This window comes from Microcaecilia unicolor, chromosome 9 (assembly GCF_901765095.1).
Source record: "Microcaecilia unicolor chromosome 9, aMicUni1.1, whole genome shotgun sequence".
NCBI classification, from domain to species: Eukaryota; Metazoa; Chordata; class Amphibia; order Gymnophiona; family Siphonopidae; genus Microcaecilia; species Microcaecilia unicolor.
Window position 1 is genome coordinate 149,914,402 of NC_044039.1, and position 25,638 is coordinate 149,940,039.

General features: G+C 48.9%; 1 protein-coding gene across 2 annotated transcripts in view; it reads left to right on the forward strand.

The window, feature by feature from the left end:
• CCDC9B (coiled-coil domain containing 9B) overlaps nt 1-25,638 on the forward strand; it is a 294,033-nt gene that overhangs the window by 31,330 nt on the left and 237,065 nt on the right. For both annotated transcript variants that reach the window (XM_030215177.1, XM_030215178.1), the window contains exon 3: nt 9,240-9,344. In XM_030215177.1, the coding sequence (XP_030071037.1) occupies nt 9,240-9,344 (105 nt within the window). The remainder of the gene's footprint in view (nt 1-9,239; nt 9,345-25,638) is intronic.

Below are 25,638 nucleotides of genomic sequence, written 5' to 3' on the forward strand. Positions count from 1 at the left end.
TGCTGAATTTGGTCATATATACGTTCAGCTATAGAATCCTCACACTGTTCTGCAGCCTAATATGTTTACACAGTCTGCCAATATGTCTTTTCCTTCTGTCCTCCTGTTGCCAGCCAATCCCTTGATTCCAATATTTGTTTCTATTGGTCACCAGCCTGTTCTCTTTTTGCTATGTGATTCTATCAATGTCCAATGTTCAATTTATTTGATCTACCACAAATAGAAAATAGTGTCTTAGGGGTGTACTAAATGTAAAGCTAAAATAGGGAAACCACATAGTATACACAGGGACTAACAAAGAGTGGAAGATAATAGGAAAAGTTACAATAAATGTTTAATGGAAAAAAGAAGGGAGCAAGTGAGTGATAGGGTTCAGCGAGCATGCAGGGCTGCCGGGGTGGGGTGGGGGCAAGATGCCCGAAGTCTGTCTCTCCTGCTCCTGTGTGTCAGGACCCGGTTGATTGTGTTAACGTGACTGTCTCTCTCCTGCTCCTGTGTGTTGGGACCCGGATGATTGTGTTAAAGTGATTACCAATGTCCTGGCACAAAGGAGCAGGAGAGTGACTAACTGAGGGAGGAGCAGATGCAGAGGGAGGAAGGGGTGGGGGTGGACTGAGTTGGGGGTGGTGGCCCTGGGAGCATGTAGCAGTAAAACTGGCAAATCTGGCAGTAGAAAAAAGAACAAGCAGGCTATTCATCTTGAAATGCCAGAGAAAAACACAAGTTTTTTTTTAGTAAGGAATTAAATTTGTTAAAAGAAGGTTCAGCCCTAAGATAGAGGAAAGCATTATTTCACAAAGTTGGTGCTGCTGTCCCAAAACAAGTGTGTGTGGCAGCATCAAGGTTGATCATAGGAGGGTATGACCAGAAGGGGTGGTAAGGGATACAGTGAAAAGCAAGAAACATTTGTAATCCTATGGCTCAGATCTGATGTGTAACTTGACAGAACCTTAAATTGAATTTGAAATGCAATTGGGAGCCAAGGCTCAGAGAGAAGATGGGGAGAAATACAGTTATACCATTGTAGGCCAAAAAGTAGTGTGAAGGAAGTGCTTTGAACTAACTGATGTATGCAAAATTGAGCAAGTGGTAAACTGATATATGAGGGTGTTTAGATGCTTCCTTGATTTCCTGCCGTTTACCATCTGACTTGCCATTTTGGACGCATTTGTTGACATTGATAAGCAGCCTGGAAGATCTTAAGATAACTCCACTGTAGCATGCAACTGCAGGGTCCCTGCCTCACCCTACTTTTCTCTCCTCCCAGACTAAATTGGACTAGACTGCTCAGACTCCCTTCCTCCGCAAAGAGAGAGAAAAAAAAAAAGCATTTTGTGTGATTTTTTTTCTGTCTGAGCTGTGCCTTGTTCAGAGAGCCGGAGCTTCCTACTTGGCTCTCTGCTGGGAGGTCCTGCTGCTACGGAGGTCGGCGGCTGCAGTAAGTATTGGCTCCTTTCTCCCCGGGCCCCGGGCACTCTGACTTCTGGGTATGATTGCAGAGACTTGAAAACACTGTTCCTGCTATGGGAAACTATCTTCTGTGGCCGGTTTGTAAAGTGCAGAGTGCACTGAGTCTACCAGGGGAGATGGCTCCTTGCTCTCTTTGGACGATGCGTTTTCCCGCCCTGAACCACATGATGCACACACCATTTTTTTTGGCGCTGCTGAGGTGGCTCCCGCTGCGGTTTCTATTCGGGCACCTTCCCCTCTTGTCATTGAAGTGGGGGGAGGGGTCTGGGGCACCTGTTGGGCCTGGTTTTGGCATGGCTGCAGCCCTGACAGGCTCAGGAGAATTTTTTTCTCCTGAATTTGTCCTCCTTATGCACCAGGCCTATGACCTGAAGCAGGCTGTCCCTCACGTGGGTCAGACTCCATCCCTTGGGGAACCTGTGGGTCCCGGTGGGGATCAGGGTCTACTGGCCTCTTCGTCTGGGGATAATCCCACTCAAGAGGAGGCGCTTGGGCTCGCTATCTGAAGGAGAGGTCTTTGGTTCCTGTAACAGCTGCCCTGTCTTTGGTGGCTCCTTCAGAAGGATCTTGGAGACAGTTGGACATAGATGTAGTGGAGAAGGGGGGGAACTGCTCCATGAGGAGATGGATGACTTCTATGTAGTACAGCTTTTTTACAAGGTGGAACTGCTGTCCCTTATTTCTCATGCTTTAGAAGCTTTGAATATTGCACATCCGGAGTTTGCCACTTCTCAGGCGATTAATCCTAAGATTGCTAGTACCTGGCGCCTGTCGAGGGTGTTCCCAGTTCATGAGGCTATTCAAGAACTCATTTCTGCACATTGGGTGGATCTGGATGGTGGCCTTAAGGTAGCAAGGTCATGGTGCGGATCAAGGGGAACAGTTTTCTCTCCCAAAGGTAGATGCCCTTGTGGCGGCGATCACCAAGAAGACGACGCTACCGGTGTAAGGTGGAGTAGGTTTGAAGGACATGCAGGACTGACGTCTGGAGACTTCTCTGAAGCGTTCATTTGAAGTGGCTGCTGTGGCTTTTCAGACCTCCGTTTGTAGTTCTTAAGTGGCTAGAGCTTGTCTTAGCTGGCTTCATTCGGTATTAGAGACTGGCCTGTTTTGGACTCTTGGGTTTTCTCAGATGGACGTGGGCCTTGCCAACCTGGCGGATGCCCTATATGATTTAGTCCAAGCTTCAGCCAAGCTGATGGCGTTGACAGTTTACTCTCTGTGACTCTTGTGGCTCTGTCATTGTCGGCGGACATGGCTTTTAAACAGCGCCTCATCATATATTTTGGAGTAAATTGCTGTTTGGGCAGGACCTTGAGAAGATTGTGAAGGACTTGGGGGATTCCAAGTCTCAATGCCTCCCCGAGGATAAACCCAAGCCTGGTGTGTGGCAAGGGTCTTCGAGGTCTTGATTTCATGAGGCGCGCCGGTATCGCTCAGGGTGGTCTTTGGGGCCTTTTCAACAGTGCTGCTCTTCCTTTCGGAATGACAAACTAGCATCGGGAATGCCTGCCCGTCAGGGACCTGCGTCTCGATCCTCCCAATGATGGGACGCCGGCCCATTCTGTGGTGGAGCAGATAGGTGGGTCGGCTGACCCTTTTCTACCTGGAGTGGGTTAAGATCACGTCGGACCAGTGGGTTATCGATGTGGTTCGGGAGGGTTACAAGCTCGAATTCTCTTCCATCACAGATTTGTCAGTGTTGGGGGACGCTAGTGATTGACCTCATGGTTACACGGGAGAATGCCAAGGTACCCAAGTTCTTCAGCCGAAAAAGGCAGCTCGGGTCCGCTGGCTTGGATGCCCTGCTACAGTCGTAGCTGGAGTCGGTGCTTCTTTACATGTTTCCGCCTTGGCCCCTGATAGGCAGAGTCCTGTACTGGATCAATCTTCACTGGGGACCAGTTGTGTGAAGAGAAGTAACGGAGATTGAGGGAATCTGATAATCAAGGCTCACCACTATCACCAACTCTCTTCAACCTAATGATGATCCCACTAGCCAAGGCCTTAACCAACCAAGGCCTTAACCCATTCATTTACGCAGACGATGTCACAATATACATACCTTTCAAACACGATCTAACAGAAATCACCAAGGAAATCAAACTCTGCTTGAACGTCATGAACTTATGGGCGAATGCATTTCAACTAAAACTCAACACAGAAAAAAAACACTGTCTCATCTTGTCATCCCAATACAACACGTACAAACCCACCAACCTAACTATCCCAGATTACACCCTTCCAGTCTCAGACAGCTTGAAAATTCTCGGAGTTACAATTGACTGAAACCTCACGCTAGAGAACCAAGCTAAATCTACAACAAAGAAAATGTTCCGTTCAATGTGGAAACTCAAACGCGTGAAACCTTACTTCCCGAGGGAAACATTTTGCAACCTGATACAAACTATGGTACTAAGCCATGTAGACTATTGCAATGGAATCTATGCGGGATGCAGAGAACAAATCATAAAGAAACTTGAAACTGGAGTTTGAGCACAGAAATGGTAAATGTATGTTAATTTCTAATCTTGTTTATCTTTCTTTTCCTTTTCTTGGAAACATTTTCTCTTTAATGGTGGACGGAAAATAATGTTTGTATAATTTCCTTAAGCATTTTGTGTTAATAAGTTTTTTCTTTTGAATTGATGATGGATTGCTAAGTCACATTGGTTTGTGAGTTATTGAAAATATTAATAAAGATTAAAAAAAAAAAAAGAAACTTGAAACTGCCCAAAACACGGCAGCTAGGCTTATATTTGGAAAAATGCGGTTCGAAAGCGCCAGACCCCTCTGAGAACTGCACTGGCTCCCAATCAAAGAACGAATTGCGTTAAAAATCTGCACTATGGTTCATAAAATTATCTACGGCGAAGCCCTGGGATACATGACAGACCTCATAGACCTACCACCTAGAAACACAACAGGATCAACACGAACATACCTAAATCTCCACTACCCAAGCTGCAAAGGACTCAAATACAAATCAGCTTATGCATCCAGCTTCTCCTATATAAGCACACAACTATGGAACGCACTACTGAAGACCGTGAAAAAAACGTATAACCACCTAAACTTCCGGAAATTACTAAAAACCAACCTGTTCAAAAAGGCATACCTCACCGACCCAACTTAAATGCTTGAACAACTGCAACACAACTAAACCAAAGCTAGTACTGGACACAAATGAACCCTTCTTCTCTACGATGCCCTAATGTGTATGTAACACACAATCTTTATTCTACCACTACATCACTTTGTATTTGTTCATAGCGGAACTGGCGATCGCTTTTACGGTACCATGTAAGCCACATTGAGCCTGCAATTAGGTGGGAAAATGTGGGATACAAATGTAACAAATAAAGGAGAAAGTTGATAGGATCCAAGTCTAAACGATGGCATCTCAAAGGTCAGATGGTGTTTGGGTAGCTAAGGAATGCATCAAAGGGAGGACTTACAAATAAATGCTAGACCACAAACCCTTCTGTGAAGTAAGTGAGAAAAAAATAAAATCATAACCTGGGGGGAAGATTGGGTCAAGTAGGCCAGATCTGAGTGGAGGAGTGGCCTAGTGGTTAGGGTGGTGGACTTTGGTCCTGGGGAACTGAGGAAGTGAGTTTGATTCCCAGCACATTCAGCTCCTTGTGACTCTGGGCAAATCACTTAACCCTCCATTGCCTACCGCATTGAGCCTGCCATGAGTGGGAAAGCACGGGGTACAAATGTAACAAATAAATAAATAAATAAAGGAGATAGATTTTAGCTAGTGCAATGCCCTAGATATCTCTTGCTCAGCGAGGCAGGTGACCGCGATTGTATTATATAAGAGTTCATCAGGTAGGTTTTAGAGCACATATTAAAAAAAAAATCCCCAATACATTTAAGTAAAGAAGTAGCATGAGGTAACTTGAGGGGATAATGAGCAAGGGAGATGTGGAATGTGTACATTAGGTGATAGAGAATGGAAGGTAGTGGATACAGACTTGCTAACCCAAATAACAGGTATCTGTTACGGCAAACTCATAGTGGTTATCAAAGCGGAAATGTTAAAAAAAAATGAAGCGAGAAAAACATTACATGATAACTCAAGAAGCTGCTGTAAGAGGGCACACTAAGGAGCATATAATGCTCCTTGTATGCATGATGAACTAGGTGCGCTGCAGTAAAGCTAACATGACTTTAAAAACTAATTCCTATGATGTTGCTCCTGGTACTGCCCCAGGAGGTGGGACCACGAAACTCTACAGCATCTGAGAGTCCGAGCAGTAGCAAGGGAGCTTCTGGGAGTGGGATGAAGAAGTGGCCAGCAACTGAGGCTTCCTTGCTCCTGCTTGAGCTCTCAGTTGATGCCCACTTCTTGGTTCCAAAAATTCTATCCTAAGAAGTAGTTCAAGGAGAGTGATCTCCAAGGATGTATAGCACTAAATTAGAAAATTCTACACCTTTACAACAAGAGAATATTCCATCTTTGGTCCATGAAGATCAGGCAGGATTTATACATGGTAGACAAACCTTTGATAACATACGTAGGGCCCTGCACTTAATTTATCAGGCCCAAATGACGAGCTCCCCTTTATGTCTTTCTATCATTTGATGCAGAGAAGGCATTTGACAGGGTGCATTGGCCATTTCTCTTTGCTGTCTTAGATAAATTGGTATTTAAAAATGAAATAAAAAATAAATAATGAAAAGGCATAAGGATAAAATGTAACCTTATGGCTATGTGTATAAGAAACACTATGGGTTCTGAAATGAAATCAAACTGAAAAGATAAATAAAAATACTACTAATAAAATAAAGGTATGCAGTTTAGTACAATGTTAAGGATTAACTATGCAGGCTGGAACACTTTCTAGAGAAGTGTTGTAAAAAAAGAAGCTGTTGATCATGTGATGATTGCAACGTTCTCTAAGAGGATAGTACTATGTTGAAACGATGTAAGGTAATGAATGTACATACTGAGAGACTTATTATGGAACTATTATAAAAACAACAAAACAAACCATGCTATTGCATGCTGTCTTGCTTATTTTTAAGCAAGCTTTATATACATGGTCTCCCCTTCTCCTTTTGGCCAAATTTCCTGTCCCATATCTATGCATGTCCAAAGAGCCAGAAGGCCCTGGAAGTGAACTGAAGGGCTGTCTCCACCAGAGGAGCAACGTGAAGTTTCGGCTGTGCGAAACTAACCAGTCATGCTACTTGACCAAAGGAAGCAACCTGAGAATTGTTGCTTTGGGCATGAGAATCATTGGCTGTACCAGGGAGAACAGCTCACAAACTGTGATCCTGGGAACTTAATCCAAATATCCTGCTGCTGGAGACAGAATACTAGCAAGTACCCAGGTTGCACTTCTGTTTATACTAGTGATGTTACTGGGAAAAGTTCTGTACTGTATCTGCTGTTGACAGAGTGGCTAAAACCCATTCATTTGGACTGATCTAGAAGGATAAGCTTTCTTTCAAATTTGGAACTTTGTTCTTGGGACAAACAATTCGGATGTTTCTAGAGCTTTTTTTTTTTTAATTCAGAACAGGTGGTGGTAGTTTTTGAGAATGTGATCCAAAGTAACTGCTTAGGAAGGGTGCAGACTGTTTTAATTATCTTGCCAACTGTTTGATTAAATTAATGTGGTCTTGCATATGCTTTATTCTGAAGTCCAAACTTTTAAGTCGGTGGTTCCCAATGTGAATCTCTCTCATGAATATTCATTGTGGATATCCTGAAAACCTGACTGGTTGGGGTGCCTACAGGACCATGTTTGGGAACCACTGATTTAAGGGATTATCTTGACTGTTTTCTATGCAGTTCATATGCCATGTGTCCAAATCACAAGGGGGTGGGATTTAAGCATTCCCAGAACGTGGATATTTTTTTGCCATAATGGACCAAAACAAAAACGTCCGGTGCTAAAAGTTAGACTGTTTGGTCTAGAGCTGTTTCAATTATGAATATCCTATAACTGTAAAACGACTCTCTCTATGCATATGATCTCCTTGAATGGAGGAAAAAGCCTCAATAGACTCCTTAATTCAGCTATCCAGCTTTTAAATTCATGGAGTTCTCACTGTCATCATCGACAAAACCCCCTCTTTCTATAGTGTGTTACTTTTCTATCTTCCATAATTATTTAAATCAGCACTTATCTTGTTTAATTGCTGTGTTCATGCTGCTGTTACTTTGTCTTGTTAGAAGATAGAAAAGTAACATACTTTGTACAGTACATAAGTAATAAGATCACTGGTCAATTTCTTTCCTTGGATATTTAGGTTTTTAAAAAAATTATATCTTAAGTGGTGATTTCCTTTGTTTATATGGAAGGTTTGATAGGGGGCATTTTGCTTTTTTTCAGGTTAATTTTAGTTAACATTTTTTTCTAGTTAAGATTTCCAAATTATTTAGAAAATGCTAAAGTTGTTGCTTCAATAAAGTTCTTCCACAGCTTAAAAATCCAAATACTTAGATTTATATTGCATGTATTTGGGACCTATCGGGGCAATATTGGGTTTGCAGCAGTCAGCTTTGTGTTAAATGCTGTCTACTGCAGGCTGATTTATACCCAAATATTCAGTGCTGGACCATATCTGACTACTGACATTGAATGTCTTGACCTTGGGCTGCTTGCAGAAGTTATCCAGGCATAGCTAATATTCAAAGCTGATACCTGGATACATATCTTTGCATGTTAGCACTGCCATTTATGCATTCCTGCTTGCCTGAATAGTTAGTTGTGCACTGAATATTAGCAGAACCTGGATAATTTCTGGCTCCTCCTATATTCTTTCCTCGGACTGCTCTAGCATTAATCAGATAGTGTCATGATAGTCGGACATGATATTCAGTGGCAGGGGCGACCCAACCATTAGGCCACCTGAGGTGGTGGGGTCCTTAGGTGGCACTCTTCAGGAGCGGCATCTCCCCCTTCACAGTGTTTTACCTCGTCACGTTCCAAACCCAGCAGTGGCAGCGATTCTCATACGCTGGCCTGCCGCCGGCACCCGCCTCTTCCCTTTACTGCTGCTGCCTCTCTGATTTAACCTCCTGTTTCGTCAGAGGCTCAGGCAGCTGCAGTAAAGGGAATAGGTGGGTGCCGGCAGCAGGGCAGCATATGGGAATCGCTGCTGCTGGGTTTGGAATGTGACAATTTAAACGGTTTGAACGGGCTGGAGGTGAGAGCATCCTGGGAGGAGGGAGGCTTCTTGGCCTGGGCTGGGGGGGGGGGGGGGCATATTAGCTCTTGCCTTGGACCGGCCCTGTTCAGTGGCAGTATCTGTTTAGGTGCCACCAAATATATCATGTTAGGATCCATAGGAGCCAACCTTTTATAATGATTCTGCTAAATTCAATGGAAATTACCCCTCTCTCCCTGGACACGGTCAGAGAGTTTGCTCAATATTAGGGGTGCTCAAGCACCCATAGAGATGGCTCCTGTGTTGGGATCTGGTCAACGGGAGTTATTGGGACAAGGAGCCTTCCCTGCCTGCTTAACTCCCACTGAATATCAACCCCTTTATTTTCAGTAAGCAAAATAGAGAAGTGAAATAAGCCTAGAACATTTTTGAAATCCGAGCTGGTCTTTCAAATATAAAATGAGTGCTACCAGCATTTGTTTTTACTAAACTTGTACCACAGTGATTTTATAGGTGAATCCATGTAGAAGATGTGATCTGCTAGAATTTTGTATCTGAATTTTATAGGTGTTTTAAGATGGACCACTGTATTTGTAAACCTAATTGATTTTTGGATTTGTTTGAAATATTTTTTATAGGAAATAGAAGAGGACAAAAGAAATGCTGAACAAGAAGGCATGGCAGTTACCTCAAGAAAACAAAAAGAGGACACCTTTACTATTACTGTCACCAAGAACCCCAGTGTAAGCCATCAGTTTTGCTCTTTCTTTTAAGATTGAATAAACGGTTGTACAGCTGAACTCAGACTGAGAACCAGTATAATGTAGGAGGTTAGCTCCTGACACTTGACCCTATAGGGAGCATGATGGTGTAAGTATTGCCAAAATTAGATTAAACCTACGTAAATATGGGCAACTGTTCAGTCTGAGACAGACTAAAACAATACAATAAAGTCAGCAGTTTTCCAGAAACGGTGACGATAGAACTTCTTTTCATGTACCAAAAAAGTTAGAACAGCACTCAGTGTCCTCCCCCCCCCCCCCCCCCCCCCCAGAGGAGCTTTTCATGTTTCCTCATCATTTGCCCTCCTTGGGAGCTTCGGTCTCTTAGCTGCCTAAGCGACTTCGTTTGGATTCCCCCAAGGACTTTGAGCTTTCTCTGATTTCTGGGTAGGGGTCTGATGGGCCCCTTTCAGTTTCTTTGGCCTTCTCCCCTGCTGGACCCCAAGGAGAATGGGGAGCTCCCCCCTGAGGATCGGGATGACCTTAAAACAGCATGGATGTTTTGCCTGGATGAGTTGCCCGCATTGATTGCTCAGGCGTTTGAAGCACTTAAGATTTCTTCCATATCATCATGCTGATCAATCCATAGACTAGTGGGTTGTGTCCATCTACCAGCAGGTGGAGATAGAGAGCAATCCTTTTGCCTCCCTATATGTGGTCATGTGCTGCTGGAAACTCCTCAGTATGTTCTCTATCTCAGCAGGTGGTGGTCACACACAGCAGCAGTTCTGGCTAGGTCTCCAAGCCTAATTCTTAGGTTTTGTTGAGTACCTGGGGTTGAGGGCTCTTCTTGAGCAAGTGCAAACCTGGTGGTCCCAGGTCCCTCCTTTTCTCCCCCCTCCCGCTGGCTCCGTTAAAAAAAAAAAAAAATTTTTTTTGGACGTCCTTTAAGGGTGTTTCCATATCATCAAGCTGATCAATCCATAGACTGGTGGGTTGTGTCCATCTACCAGCAGGTGGAGATAGAGAGCAAACTTTTGCCTCCCTATATGTGGTCATGTGCTGCCGGAAACTCCTCAGTATGTTCTCTATCTCAGCAGGTGGTGGTCACACACAGCAGCAGCTCTGGCTAGGCCTCCAAGCCTAATTTTTAGGTTTTGTTGAGTGCCTGGGGTTGAGGGCTCTTTTGAGCAAGTGCAAACCTGGTGGTGCCAGGTCCCTCCTTTTCTCCCCCCTCCCGCTGGCTCCGTTTAAAAAAAAAAAAATTTTGAACGTCCTTAAAGGCGTTTATTTCGACGTTTATTTAAGCGTCTATTGCAGCTACTCACTGGGACACCAGGTCGTTACAACTCGGAGCGGACAGCAGGTAATTTTTACCTTTTTATAGCGGGCAGGGGGTTCCCCGATTCTTCTCCTCGTGGCATATGGCGTCGGAGGGCGAGGGCGCAAAGGGTCGCTCCCCGGGTCGCTTGAGCGCTTCTAGAGGGGATGCGGGGGTCTTAAAGCCTGATTCGCCCTTGTTGGGTGACAGTTTCGTGACCGATGAATGTCCCGGTCCTTCCTCCGGCGTGGCGGTTTTTCCCGCCATAAACGCCCATCCCCCGCTCCTCGCCTCCGCCATCTTGGCCGGCCACGCGGCTCGGACGGCTTCTTCTTGGGCCGCCCTTGAGGTTGGAGACATTAATGCCATGAACGCCCTTAATTTGGGCGACGGCACAGAAGCGGCTAAAGTTAAGAGCCGTTCTTCCCGCGCGGCTCCTTCGCGGAGTTTCGCGCCGGACGCCATTTTGGATGCGCAGCATGTCTCTCCCCCGCTATTGCGAGCGCCGGTTGAGGGTGCGTCTAGGGCTGTTGCCCAGGCTGCGGAAGTGCACAGTCTGGGGGGTTTCTCCCCCGAGTTTGTTTTGCTGCTGCATCAGGCCTTCCTCATGCACAACGCTGCCCCTGCTCCCTCGTCTGGTAAAGAGGTTGAGGTTCCCAGAGGTAAACGCCCTCGGGTTGATTCCCAGGCCTTGGAGGAATTTGTCTCCTCCGATGTAGATGAGGGCAGCGTGTCTGAGGTCTCCCAACGATCCTTTGCGGATTCCTTGGAGGAGACGGATCCCCGCTCGGATGGAGCGGATGACCCCTCTGCAGCGCGGCTTTTTAGCCCAGAGGATTTGCCCAACCTGTTGTTACAGGCCATGGACACTTTGAAGATTTCCTCTCCGGAGGACGTCTCTCCCTCAGCCCCTGTTGGCTCTGCCATTATGCTGGGGATGAAGCGCCCGCCTAGAACCTTCCACGTGCATGATGCCATGCACACCTTAATTTCGGCTCAATGGGATGTCCCAGAAGCGAGCCTTAAAGTGGCTAGGGCTATGTCCCGCCTCTATCCTTTGGCTGTGAGTGAACGTGAGGCCTATCTGTGGCCTACCGTGGATTCTTTAATCACTGCGGTGACTAAGAAAACGGTGTTGCCGGTGGAAGGTGGCACGGCCCTAAAGGACGCCCAAGACAGAAGATTGGAGGCGGCCTTAAGGTCGTCCTTTGAGGTGGCTGCTTTAAGTTTGCAGGCCTCAGTTTGCAGGCCTCAGTTTGCGGCTCCTATGTGGCCAGGGCGTGCCTGACTATGGTGCAGCGGGCTTCCCCCTCGGATCATTCCTTGAGGGCTGATTGGCTGGCCCTGGAATCGGGCTTAGCCTATTTGGCAGACTTGCTGTATGATGTCTTGAGAGCCTCAGCTAAAGGCATGGCTCAGACAGTCTCTGCGCGGCGGTGGCTTTGGCTGAAACATTGGTCTGCTGACCACGCCGCTAAATCCCGCCTGGCTAGATTGCCTTTTAAAGGCAAGCTGCTCTTTGGGGTCGAGCTGGACAAAATCGTGACCGATCTCGGCACGTCTAAGGGCAAGAAGTTACCAGAGGTCAGGGCTCGGGCTAGTGCTCGTCCCGGTACCTCCAGAGGACGGTTTCAGGAAGCCCGTCGGTACCGCCCGGGCAGGTCGGGTTCTTCTGCTCCCTCTTCCTTTAAGAGGAATTTCTCCCCCAAGCAGCATTCCTTTCGCAGAGACCGCCGTCCCGGAGGTGCTCCCTCCGGTCCTCCCCCAGGGTCTCGTACCCAATGACGGGGTCTTGGTCCACGCCCCAGTGCAGATTGGAGGACGGCTGTCCTCGTTTCTGGGCGAGTGGACCACAATAACTTCAGACGCTTGGGTGCTGGAAGTCATCAGAGACGGCTACAAGCTAGAGTTCTGCCGACCCTTAAGAGACGGGTTTGTACTCTCTCCCTGCAAGTCTCCGGTCAAAGCTGTGGCAGTGCAGCAGACTTTGGACAATCTGATCCGCCTGGGTGCGGTCGTTCCGGTGCCAGAAAGTCAGCTTGGCAAGGGGCGTTACTCCATTTACTTTGTGGTACCAAAGAAAGGAGGTTCTGTCCGGCCTATCCTCAACCTCAAAGGGGTCAATCGGGCCTTGAAAGTGCGGCACTTTCGCATGGAGACTCTCCGCTCTGTTATAGCGGCAGTGAAGGCAGGGGAGTACCTGGCATCCTTGGACATCAAGGAAGCATACTTGCATATTCCCATCTGGCCTCCTCATCAACGCTTTCTGCGTTTTGCAGTCCTGGGCCGACACTTCCAGTTCAGAGCCCTCCCGTTCGGGTTGGCTACTGCTCCGTGGACCTTTTCCAAAGTAATGGTGGTCATAGCGGCCTTCCTGCGAAAGGAAGGAGTACAAGTCCATCATCTGGACGACTGGTTGATCCGAGCCCCCTCTTATGCAGAGTGCGGCAAAGCTGTGGACCGGGTAGTTGCTCTTTTGAGCTCCCTGGGATGGATCATCAACTGGGAGAAGAGCCAGCTGCGCCCGACTCAGTCCCTGGAGTATCTGGGAGTTCGATTCGACACCCAAGTGGGCAGAGTGTTCCTGCCAGACAATCGGATTGTCAAACTTCAGGCTCAGGTGGACCAGTTCCTAGTAGCCTCTCCTCTTCGGGCTTGGGACTATGTGCAGCTGTTGGGCTCTATGACGGCCACGATGGAAGTAGTGCCCTGGGCCAGGGCTCATATGAGACCACTACAACACTCTCTGCTGCAGCGCTGGACTCTGATGTCGGAGGATTATGCTGTGCGCCTTCCCTTGGATCCAGCAGTGCGCAAGGCGCTGAGCTGGTGGATGCAGACAGACAAGTTGTCTGCGGGAATGCCTCTGGTGACCCCAGAGTGGATTGTCGTCACGACGGACGCCTCTTTGTCGGGCTGGGGAGCCCACTGTTTGGGAAGGACAGCGCAGGGGCTCTGGTCTCCTGCAGAGGCAAAGTGGTCTATCAACCTCCTGGAACTCAGAGCCATTCGGTTGGCGCTTTTGGAGTTCATCCCGGTACTGGTGTTGAAGCCTGTACGGGTCCTGTCGGACAGTGCCACGGCTGTGGCCTATGTCAACCGCCAGGGAGGTACCAAGAGCGCCCCTCTAGCCAAGGAGGCTATGAATCTTTGCCAGTGGGCGGAAGCGAACCTGGAGCAGCTTTCAGCGGCCCACATTGCCGGAGTCATGAATGTCAAGGCGGACTTTCTCAGTCGCCATACCTTGGAGCCCGGAGAGTGGCAGCTATCTGCTCAGGCGTTCTTGGACATCACGAAGCGCTGGGGCCAGCCGAGCCTAGATCTGATGACGTCATCGGCCAATTGCCAAGTGCCGCGCTTTTTCAGCAGAGGACGGGACCCTCGATCCCTGGGAGTAGATGCTCTTCTCCAACAGTGGCCGACACAAGAGCTTCTCTTATGTGTTCCCGCCCTGGCCCATGTTGGGCAGGGTGCTAGACCGGGTGGCAAAGCATCCCGGCAGGGTAATCCTGGTGGGTCCGGATTGGCCCAGACGTCCCTGGTATGCGGACTTGATCAGGCTCTCAGTCGACGATCCTCTGCGGCTGCCAGTGGAGCAGGGCCTGTTACATCAGGGTCCCGTGGTGATGGAGGATCCCTCCCCCTTTGGTCTTACGGCCTGGCTATTGAGCGGCAGCGTCTGAGGAAGAAGGGCTTCTCAGACAAGGTCATCGCCACTATGCTGAGAGCGAGGAAGCGCTCTACTTCTACTGCTTACGCCAGGGTTTGGCGTATCTTTGCAGCGTGGTGTGAAGCAGGCTCACTTTCTCCCTTCACTGCTCCAATTTCTTCAGTGTTGGCGTTCCTGCAAGAAGGTCTGGAGAAAGGCCTGTCGCTCAGTTCCCTTAAAGTCCAGGTAGCGGCTCTGGCTTGCTTCAGGGGCCGCCTGAAGGGTGCTTCCCTGGCTTCGCAGCCAGATGTGGCGCGCTTTCTCAAGGGAGTTAATCACCTGCGCCCTCCTCTGCACTCAGTGGTGCCTGCGTGGAATCTCAACCTGGTGCTAAGAGCATTGCAGAAGCCGCCTTTTGAACCCTTGTCGAGGGCATCTCTGAAAGACCTGACGTTGAAAGCAGTCTTTTTGGTGGCTATCACTTCAGCCAGAAGAGTTTCCGAGCTCCAGGCGCTCTCATGTCGAGAGCCTTTTCTGCAGTTCACTGAGGCAGGAGTGACTATTCGCACAGTGCCTTCCTTCCTGCCCAAGATTGTTTCTCGCTTCCATGTGAATCAGCAGCTCTGTCTCCCTTCCTTTCGTAGGGAGGACTACCCAGAGGAGTACTCTGCTCTTAAATATCTGGATGTGAGACGAGTCATCATCAGATACTTGGAAGTGACCAATGATTTCCGGAAATCGGATCATCTGTTTGTCCTGTTTGCAGGTCCTCGTAAGGGTCTGCAGGCTGCTAAGCCTACAGTGGCAAGATGGGTCAAGGAAGCCATTGCAGCGGCTTATGTGGCCGCGGGGAAGGTGCCGCCTATCCAGCTGAAGGCTCACTCCACGAGAGCTCAGGCGGCCTCGATGGCAGAGGCCGGATCTGTCTCCTTGGAAGAGATATGCAAGGCAGCAACTTGGGCTTCGGCTCATACATTCTCCAAGCATTACTGTTTGACTGTGGCTGCACGGGCGGAGGCCCGGTTTGGAGCTTCAGTGTTGAGGTCAGGGATTTCAATGTCCCGCCCTGGGTGAGTACTGCTTCGGTACATCCCACCAGTCTATGGATTGATCAGCTTGATGATATGGAAGGTAAAATTATGTATAATCATACCTGATAATTTTCTTTCCATTAATCATAGCTGATCAATCCATAGCCCCTCCCAGATATCTGTACTGTTTTTATTCTGGTTGCATTTCAGGTTCAAGTTTAGTCTTCAGTTACTTCAGAAAGACTTCGTGTTCAAGTTTTTTCACTTGGATTCTTCAAGAGTTAAGACGAGTTTGTGTTACAGTGAGCTGCTGCATTCCTCTCCCCTCCGTTTTACGGGGCTGGATTGAGACTTAAAATTCTGCCGGCACTCCCTCCCGCTTCGTGCGGCTGTAGGGCAGCTTTGTACCCCTCCCGCTTCGGCGGTGTTAGGGTCAGTCAGCTCCTCCCGCGGTTGCGGTTGCAGGATAAGCCAGATCCCCCCGCATTGGCGGGTGTGGTGTCCCTCCCCCGCTCCGCGGGGATGAGCTGGACGGATTCCCCTCCCCCACTTGTGTGGGGATGAGCTGGGTTAATTCCCCTCCCCCGTTTCGGCGGTGGTGAGCTGGGCAGAGTGTCCCTTCGTGGGTGTAATTCTCTAAGTGCTGAGTCCTGCGGATGGAGCTTTGATATCGACATACTGAGGAGTTTCCGGCAGCACATGACCACATATAGGGAGGCAAAAGTTTGCTCTCTATCTCCACCTGCTGGTAGATGGACACAACCCACCAGTCTATGGATTGATCAGCTATGATTAATGGAAAGAAAATTATCAGGTATGATTATATATAATTTTACCTTATTTCAACGTTTAGATCAGCGTTTATTGCAGCTGCTCACTGGGACACCGGTTCGTTACAGCTCGGAGCGAGGAGCAGGTAATTTTTACCTTTTGTAGCGGGCAGGGGATTCCCCGATCGGTCTCCACGTGGCTTATGGCGTCGGAGGGCGAGGGCGTGAAGAATCGCTCCCCGGACCGCGTGTGCGCGTCTAGCGGGGATGCGGGGGTTTCAAAGTCTGAATCGCCTTTTGTGGGTGTCAGTTTAGAGCCCGGTCAGTGTCCTGGTTCTTCCTCTAGTGTGGCAGTTTTTCCCGACTTAAGCGCCCATCCCCCGCTGCTGGCCCCCCCCCCCCCCATTTTGGCCGGTCACTCTGCTCGGACGGCTTCTTCTTGGGCCGCCCTCGAGGTGGGAGACGTTAATGCTATGGTTGCCCTTGATTCGGGCGACGGCAAGAAAGCGGCAAAAGTTAAGCGTGTTCTTCCCGCGCGGCTCCTCGGAGGTTCGCGCCGGACGCCATTTTGGATGCGCAGCATGTTTCTCCCCGCTCTTGCGAGCGCCGGTTGAGGGTGCGTCTAGGGCCGTGGCCCAGGCTGCAGAAGTGCACAGTCTGGGGGGTTTCTCCCCTGAGTTCATTTTGCTGCTGCATCAGGCTTTTCTTATGCAAAACGCTGCCCCTGCTCCCCTGTCTGATAAAGGGGTTGAGGCCTCAGGAAGCAAACACCCTTGGGTAGATTTCCAGGCCCTAGAGGACTCTGTCTCCTCTGATGTAGATGAGGGCAGCGTATCTGAGTTCTCCCAACGGTCCTTTGGGGATTCCTTGGAGGAGACGGATTCCCGCTCGGATGGAGCGGATGACCCCTCTGCTGCACGGATCTTTCGCTCAGAGGATTTGCCCAACCTGTTAGTGCAGGCCATGAGCATTTTGAAGATTTCCTCTCCGGAGGACGTCTCTCCCTCAGCCTCTGCTGGCTCTGCCATTATGCTGGGGACGAAGCGCCCGCCTAGAACCTTCCATGTGCATGAAGCCATGCACACCTTGATTTCGGCTCAATGGGATTTCCCAGAAGCGAGCCTTAAAGTGGCTAGGGCTATGTCCCGCCTCTATCCTCTGCCTGAAGGCGAACGGGAGGCCTTTCTTTGGCCTACCGTGGACTCCTTAATCACTGCGGTGACTAAGAAAACGGCGTTGCCGGTGGAAGGCGGCACGGCCCTAAACGACGCCCAAGACAGAAGATTGGAGGCGGCTTTAAAGTCATCCTTCAAGGCGGCTGCTTTAAGTTTGCAGACCTCAGTTTGCGGCTCCTATGTGGCCAGGGCGTGCCTATCGATTGTGCAGCGGGCTTCCCCCTCGGATCCTTCCTTGAGGGCTGATTGGCCGGCCCTGGAATCGGGCTTGGCTTATTTGGCAGACTTGCTGTATGATGTCTTGAGAGCCTTGGCTAAAGGTATGGCTCAGACAGTCTCTGCTCGGCGCTGGTTTTGGCTGAAGCATTGGTCTGCTGACCACGCCTCTAAGTCTCGCCTGGCTAAGTTGCCTTTTAAAGACAAGCTGCTCTTTGGGGTCGAGCTGGACAAGATTGTGACCGATCTCGGCACGTCTAAGGGCAAGAGGTTACCGGAGGTCAGGGCTCGGGCCAGTGGTGCCCTCCCCGGTTCCTCCAAAGGACGGTTTCAGGAAGCCCGTCGGTATCGCCCGGGCAAGTCGGGCTCCTCTGCCCCCTCTTCCTTCAAGAGGAACTTCTCCCCCAAGCAGCATTCCTTTCGCAGAGACCGCCGTCCCAGAGGTGCGTCCTCCGGTCCTCCCCCAGGGTCTCGTACCCAATGACGGGGCCCTGGTCCATGGCCCAGAGCAGATTGGAGGACGCCTATCCTCGTTTCTGGGCGAGTGGACCAGGGTAACTTCAGACGCTTGGGTGGTGGAAGTCATCAGAGACGGCTACAAGCTCGAGTTCTGCCGACCCTTAGACGGGTTTGTGCACTCTCCCTGCAAGTCTCCGGTCAAAGCTGTGGCAGTGCAGCAGACTTTGGACAATCTGATCCGCCTGGGTGCGGTCGTTCCGGTGCCAGAAGATCAGCTTGGCAAGGGACGTTACTCCATTTACTTTGTGGTACCAAAGAAAGGAGGTTCTGTGCGGCCTATCCTCGACCTCAAAGGGGTCAATCGGGCCTTGAAAGTTCGGCACTTCCGAATGGAGACTCTCCGCTCTGTTATAGCGGCAGTGAAGGCAGGGGAGTACCTGGCATCCTTGGACATCAAGGAAGCATACTTGCATATTCCCATTTGGCCTCCTCATCAACGCTTTCTGCGTTTTGCAGTCCTGGGCCGACACTTCCAGTTCAGAGCCCTCCCGTTCGGGTTGGCTATGGCTCCGCCGACCTTCTCCAAAGTAATGGTGGTCATTGCGGCCTTCCTACGAAAGGAAGGAGTACAAGTCCATCCTTATCTGGACGACTGGTTGATCCGAGCCCCCTCTTATGCAGAGTGCGGCAGAGCTTTAGACCAGGTGAGTGCTCTTTTGAGCTTTCTGGGGTGGATCATCAACTGGGAGAAAAGCCAGCTGCGCCCGACTCAGTCCCTGGAGTATGTGGGAGTTTGTTTCGTCACCCAAGTGGGCAGAGTGTTCCTGCCAGACAATCAGATTGTCAAGCTTCAGGCTCAGGTGGACCAGTTCCTAGTAGCCTCTGCTCTTCGGGCTTGGGACTATGTGCATCTGTTGGGCTCTATGATGGCCACGATGGAAGTAGTGCCCTGGGCCAGGGCCCATATGAGACCTCTACAGCACTCTCTGCTGCAGCGATGGACTCCAGTGTTGGAGGATTACGCTGTGCGCCTTCCCTTGGATCCAGCGGTGCGCAAGGCGCTGAGCTGGTGGCTGAGGATAGACAAGCTGTCCGCAGGGATGCCTCTTTTGACCCCGGAGTGGGTTGTCATCACGACGGATGCCTCATTGACTGGCTGGGGAGCCCACTGCTTGGGAAGGACAGCACAGGGCCTCTGGTCTCCTGCAGAGGCAAAGTGGTCTATCAACCTCCTGGAACTCAGAGCCATTCGGTTGGCGCTTTTGGAGTTTCTCCCAGTACTGGCGCTGAAGCCAGTACGGGTCCTGTTGGACAATGCCGTGGCCTATGTCAATCGCCAGGGAGGTACCAAGAGCGCCCCTCTAGCCAAGGAGGCCATGAATCTATGCCAGTGGGTGGAAGCGAACCTGGAACAGCTGTCGGCGGCCCACATTGCGGGAGTCATGAATGTCAAGGCGGACTTTCTCAGTCGCCATACCTTGGATCCCGGAGAGTGGCAGCTATTGGCTCAGGCGTTCTTGGACATCACGAAGCGCTGGGGCCAGCCGAGCATAGATCTGATGGCGTCATCGGCCAGTTGCCAAGTGCCGCGCTTTTTGAGCAGAGGACGGGACCCTCGATCTCTGGGAGTAGATGCTGTTCTCCAACAGTGGCCGACACGGGAGCTTCTCTGTGTTCCCACCCTGGCCCATGTTGGGCAGGGTGCTAGACCGGGTGGCAAAGCATCCGGGTCGGATAATCCTGGTGGGTCCGGACTGGCCCAGACGTCCCTGGTATGCGGACTTGATCAGGCTCTCAGTGGACGGCCCTCTGCGGCTGCCAGCGGTGCGGGGCCTGTTGCATCACGGTCCCGTGGTGATGGAGGATCCCTCCCCCTTTGGTCTTACGGCCTGGCTATTGAGCGGCAGTGTCTGAGGAAGAAGGGCTTCTCAGACAAGGTCATCGCCACTATGCTGAGAGCGAGGAAGCACTCTACTTCTACTGCTTACACCAGGGTTTGGCGTACCTTTGCATCATGGTGTGAGGCAGGCTCTCCCTTCACTGCTCCAATTTCTTCAGTGTTGGCGTTCCTGCAAGAAGGTCTGGAGAAAGGCTTGTCGCTCAGTTCCCTTAAAGTCCAGGTAGCGTCTCTAGCTTGCTTCAGGGGTCGCCTGAAGGGTGTTTCCCTGGCCTCGCAGCCAGATGTGGTGCGCTTTCTCAAGGGAGTTAATCACCTACGCCCTCCTCTGCGCTCGGTGGTGCCTGCGTGGAATCTCAATCTAGTGCTAAGAGCCTTGCAGAAGCCGTCGTTTGAACCCTTGTCGAGGGCATCTCTGAAAGACCTGACGTTGAAAGCAGTCTTTTTGGTGGCTATCACTTCAGCCAGACGAGTTTCTGAGCTCCAGGTGCTATCATGTCGGGAACCCTTCCTGCAGTTCACTGAGGCAGGAGTGTCTATTCGCATGGTGCCTTCCTTCCTGCCCAATATTGTTTCTTGTTTCCATGTGAATCAGCAGCTCTGCCTACCCTCCTTCCGCAGGGAGGACTACCCAGAGGAGTATTCTGCTCTCAAATACCTAGATGTGAGACGAGTCATCATCAGATACTTGGAAGTGACCAATGATTTCCGAAAGTCGGATCATCTGTTTGTGCTGTTTCGCAGGTCGTAAGGGTCTGCAGGCATCCAAGCCTACAGTGGCACAATGGGTCAAGGAAACCATTGCAGCGGCTTATGTGGCCGCGGGGAAGTTGCCGCCTATCCAGCTGAAGGCTCACTCCACTAGAGCACAGGCGACCTCGATGGCAGAGGCCGGGTCCGTCTCCTTGGAAGAGATTATAAGGCGGCAACTTGGGCATCGGCTCATACCTTCTGCCAGACATTACCGCTTGACTGTGGCTGCTCGGGCGGAGGCCCGGTTTGGAGCTTCAGTGTTGCGGTCAGGGATTTCTGTGTCCCTCCCTGGGTGAGTACTGCTTCGGTACATCCCACTAGTCTATGGATTGATTAGCATGATGATATAGAAGATAAAATTATGTATCATACCTGATAATTTTCTTTCCATTAATCATAGCTGATCAATCCATAGCCCCTCCCAGATATCTGTACTGTTTATATTCTGGTTCAGGAGGATCTTCGTGTTCAAGTTTTTTCGATGGAATTCTTCTGGAGTTGAGACGATTTTGTGTTACAGTGAGCTGCTGCATTCCTCTCCCCTCCGTTTTACGGGGATGGATTGAGACCTAAATTCTGCCGGCGCTCCCTCCCGCTTCGTGCGGCAGTAGGGTAGCCTTATATCCCTCCTGCTTCGCGGTGTTAGGGTCAGCCAGCTCCTCCCGCGGTTGCAGTCGCAGGATAAGATCCCCCCGCATCGGCGAGTGTGGTGTCCCTCCCCCGCTCCGCGGGGATGAGCTGGACAGATTCCCCTCCCCCACTTGTGTCGGGATGAGCTGGGTTGATTCCCCTCCCCCGTTTCGACGGTGGTGAGCTGTGCAGAGTGTCCCTTTGTGGGTGTAATTCTCTAAGTGCTGAGTCCTGCGGATGGAGCTTTGATATCGACATACTGAGGAGTTTCCGGCAGCACATGACCACATATAGGGAGGCAGAAGGATTGCTCTCTATCTCCACCTGCTGGTAGATGGACACAACCCACTAGTCTATGGATTGATCAGCTATGATTAATAGAAAATTATCAGGTATGATACATAATTTTACCTTCTCCAGAGATGCCTACCTCTGAGGTGACAGCATCCGTTGCTGCACCTATAATCGTTTATACTAGTGGTTCTCAACCATTCTTCTGTTGTGACACACTGAACACTAAAATTCACAGCTAAACAAACAAAAAACCCTAAATATTTAATTGTTAAAAATGATAAAGAGGAAATACAGAATGTACTTTGTTTATAAACTATTGTTAAAATTAATGTGTGCTTTTGCTAAGCTGCGGTAAGCACTAATGTGTGCTTACTGCAGGTTAAAAAATCACTACCATGGGCTGTGATGAAGCATCCTGTGGTAGTTTTGCCATTTGCGTGCTTCCCACAGGCTAGAAAATATAATTTATTTTTTAGCACTGGGAGTGTAGGGGCAAGAGAATAAGGTGTGCTCAGTGCTAATCTGTTAATACAGCTGTATAGCTGCTCTCTTACTGATTAGCATTTGGTTAACACGGGAGCTGTTACTGCCTAGAAAATAGGTGTCGATAAGGGGCCACGTGCTAATTGGGAATTTAGCACATGGTCATTAATAGGGGAGATAGGAAATGGGCTATTTTACATCCATGCTAAAAGTGGCCTTAGTGTGCAGGAAGCCCACACACTAATCATAGTGCAGGCCACATGGATTAATGTGTCGCATACAGTTTTTCCCTATGGGATTGCATAGTAAGAAAATAATAAATTTACTGTCAACATCATAAAAATTTTATTCATGTTAGTCTATGCAGTGTATCATACAAAACAAATATATTTTCAAATTGTGGTGTCACCTTAGTAATAGCAACATGGAATCCTTCTACTGCCAGATATTGTGAAGTAACACAAAACCCTGCAGTTATGGACAGCAAACCTTCAGCATTTCCACTTGAGACTGGTTGCAGTAGTTATCATTGGGGCTAGTTGAAAAGTAGAAGTAGGGACCAGTTATGGAGATTTCAAGTACCCTGATTCTCTGGTCTTCCCAACTTCTAGGCACAGATGATGGTTGTTAAGGAGCGTAAAGGCTTGCTGTTTATGCCAAAGCTATGGGGACACACTCGTTGAGAACCACTGATTTATACAAAAGGTTTTGTACCCACCAGATGTAACCCAACTAATCCCCACCCCCAGCGCAGTGCAATAATAAAAATAGGAATCAAGGGCACCTAAAGCCCAGTAGTATAATATAATAATAGCACAGTACCGGGACAAAACAGGCCTGACAAACCAACTAACAAGCCCTCGTAATAGTCTATGACAATATGGCCCATCCACATAATGGCCCCCCTTCCCTAACAAAATGTCCCACTTACCTATTTTTAATCTGTCCTTTCTACTATTTTTCACGCATGTGCTGTGTTTTGGTGCTAAATATACACCACATATAGGGGATGTGACACCGGAGAAGGAAAGCAGGTTTGAAGTAGGATGGCGCAGGAGAGGCTTTGAGGTGGCGTGAGACAGGAGCGGAGCCAGTTTAGCTTTAGGCGGCTGCAGTCGTATGTGCAATGGAAGTAGCTGCTTTGTCTGTTGGACGCTGAGAGTGGTCAAAATAAGCTGGTGGGTCGAGTAGGGACTGCTTTTGTTTTTGTTTTTTTTTAAATAAGTGCACGTCTGTTCACTTTCTCCTGTTTGACCAATGGAAGGCAGAACAATCATCATCTAATAATAGGACACTAAACAGCCATGCTAAAGCAACAACATGATTCTTGGATATCAATTTAGCTATATTTCATGTAATCTTCTTATCTAGTTCTGTACCTAATTAGCCCTTACTCTCATTTCCATACTGTATGTGTTTTTTAAGTGTGAAAAGAAAGACTAAGTGAAATACTTCTGTTTGTCCTGCCTGGAATTACGACCACCACAGCAGCGCTGTAATTTGTGCTTTGTTTTTGGCTCTCATCTGAACAGCTCCCAAGCATTCTATTGGTTTGATAAGAATGAAGAAAACAATATTAATTAACACTGCTGCAGCCAGGCAGCTCTCGGATGATCCCTCAGCTCCCCGATCGACAGCCCTCCTCTCCGTTCCTCCCCCCTTGTGCGTGTTTAACCCTTTTACTTTTAGGCGCAGCGATGGCAGTGAAGAGGACAACACAGCAGGCTCGCCTCCAGCTTCTCCCTTTCCCTCACAGTGTCCCGCCTTCTGCGATGATGCATTTCCTGTTTCCGTGAGGGCGGGACACTGAGGGAAGGGAGAAGCTGTGTTGTCTTCTTCACTGCTGTCGCTGCGCCTGAAAGTAAAAGGGTTAAACGCGCGGGGGAGGGCTGTCAGGGAGCTGAGGGAGGGCAGGGAGAATCGCTGGACATGGATGGGAGGGCAGGGGGAGAGATCACTGGACAGGAGAGGAAGGGGAGGGCAGGGGGAGAGACGAGATCGCTGGACAGGAGGGGAGGGCAGGGTAGAGAGGAGAATTGCTGGACATGGATGGACGGAGGAGAGGGCAGGGGAGAGAGGAGAGTTGCTGGACATGGATGGATGAATGGAGGGGGCAGGGGAGAGAGGAAATTTGCTGGATATGGGTGGATGGAGAAGGCAGGGGAAAATAGAGAGTTGCTGGACATGGATGGATGGAGGGGAGGGAAGTCAGGAAGGAGTTGCACATGGATGGAGGGGAGGGAAGAGAGGAGAAATGTTGGACATGGATGGAGTCTGCGTACTCTTATCTTTTAAAAAATACTATTAAAAAAACATAGATAAAACAATCCGTATCTCATACCCCTGGAGCATATTACTCATTATACACCCTTCCCAATTATTACTTATCATGACAGAACATTTCTCCTAACAGTTCCCTTAAAAACTTAATTGTCATTACACGATAACCTTGCTAGCGCCCGTTTCATTTGTGTGCGAAACGGGCCTTTTTTACTAGTTCATTTCATGAGGAACTGGAATGAAGTGTTCGATAACGCACTAATAGCACCACTTAAAAGAAAAATAAAAAACTACTACTACTACTACTACTAAACATTTCTAGAGCGCTACTAGGGTTACGCAGCGCTGTACAGTTTAACAAAGAAGGACAGTCCCTGCTCATAGGAATGAAGTGTTCGATAACGCACTAATAGCACCACTTAAAAGAAAAATAAAAAACAACCAAGACCCTGGTATAATGATGAGTTGCTGCACCTGAAAAAAATAATGCAGGAGACTAGAAGGAACATGGGCCAAAAACAAAACAGAAATAAACAAGGACATATGGAGAAAAGCCATAACAATTTACAAACACAATATAAAAAAAGCCAAAGCGGAATACTACAACACATACAGGAATCCAGAACTGTTCAGAAATATTCAAACTCGTGAACAACCTACTGAAAACCAAGGTAGTGCGGGCATCACGCCTCCAACCTCAGGTGAGTTAGCACAATACTTAAGATCAGTGTTCGTGACACTGCAGACTTCCATCACTGATTTCTTGCAAGACTTCAAAACCAACAACGACCACGCCATGGCGGACAGAATTTGGTCCGCATTCTAACCATCCAAAATGAATACAGTAAAGGAAGTACTGACAAAATACTGTTTTTATTTTTCCTTTTTATCCCGGGAAGAATTGCCCCTCTCCCACAATGGACATGTGTCCAAATGGACGAGGGGAGTCTCCCAGAAGGCTTAAAATATATTCCTCTAACATGACCTCTTTCATCTGACTCCTGATATCTGTGAATATCAGTAGATAAGTAAGGGTCCTACCCATAACTAATTTAGGCTCAGGAGGTTAAGCATCCTGCTAGTAATTATTTAAGAAGGAGAGAAGACAGATAGCAAGGATAATTACCTTTATTATAGCTTACCACAATAACACAGCAGGATCAGGAATACAAGCAAATGGGTGGACAACCGGACAGCACTTCGTGTAGCAAGTCAAAAGGTCTCCTAAAACGCTCAATTTTTGCCCTGTCTTATATACAATTTCGAGTACATAGAAAACCAATGCATTCCATTGACGCTAATGTAAATTCCAAACTGGCTGACCACAGTCTTGCTCACAGGAAAGTCTCCCTCCCCT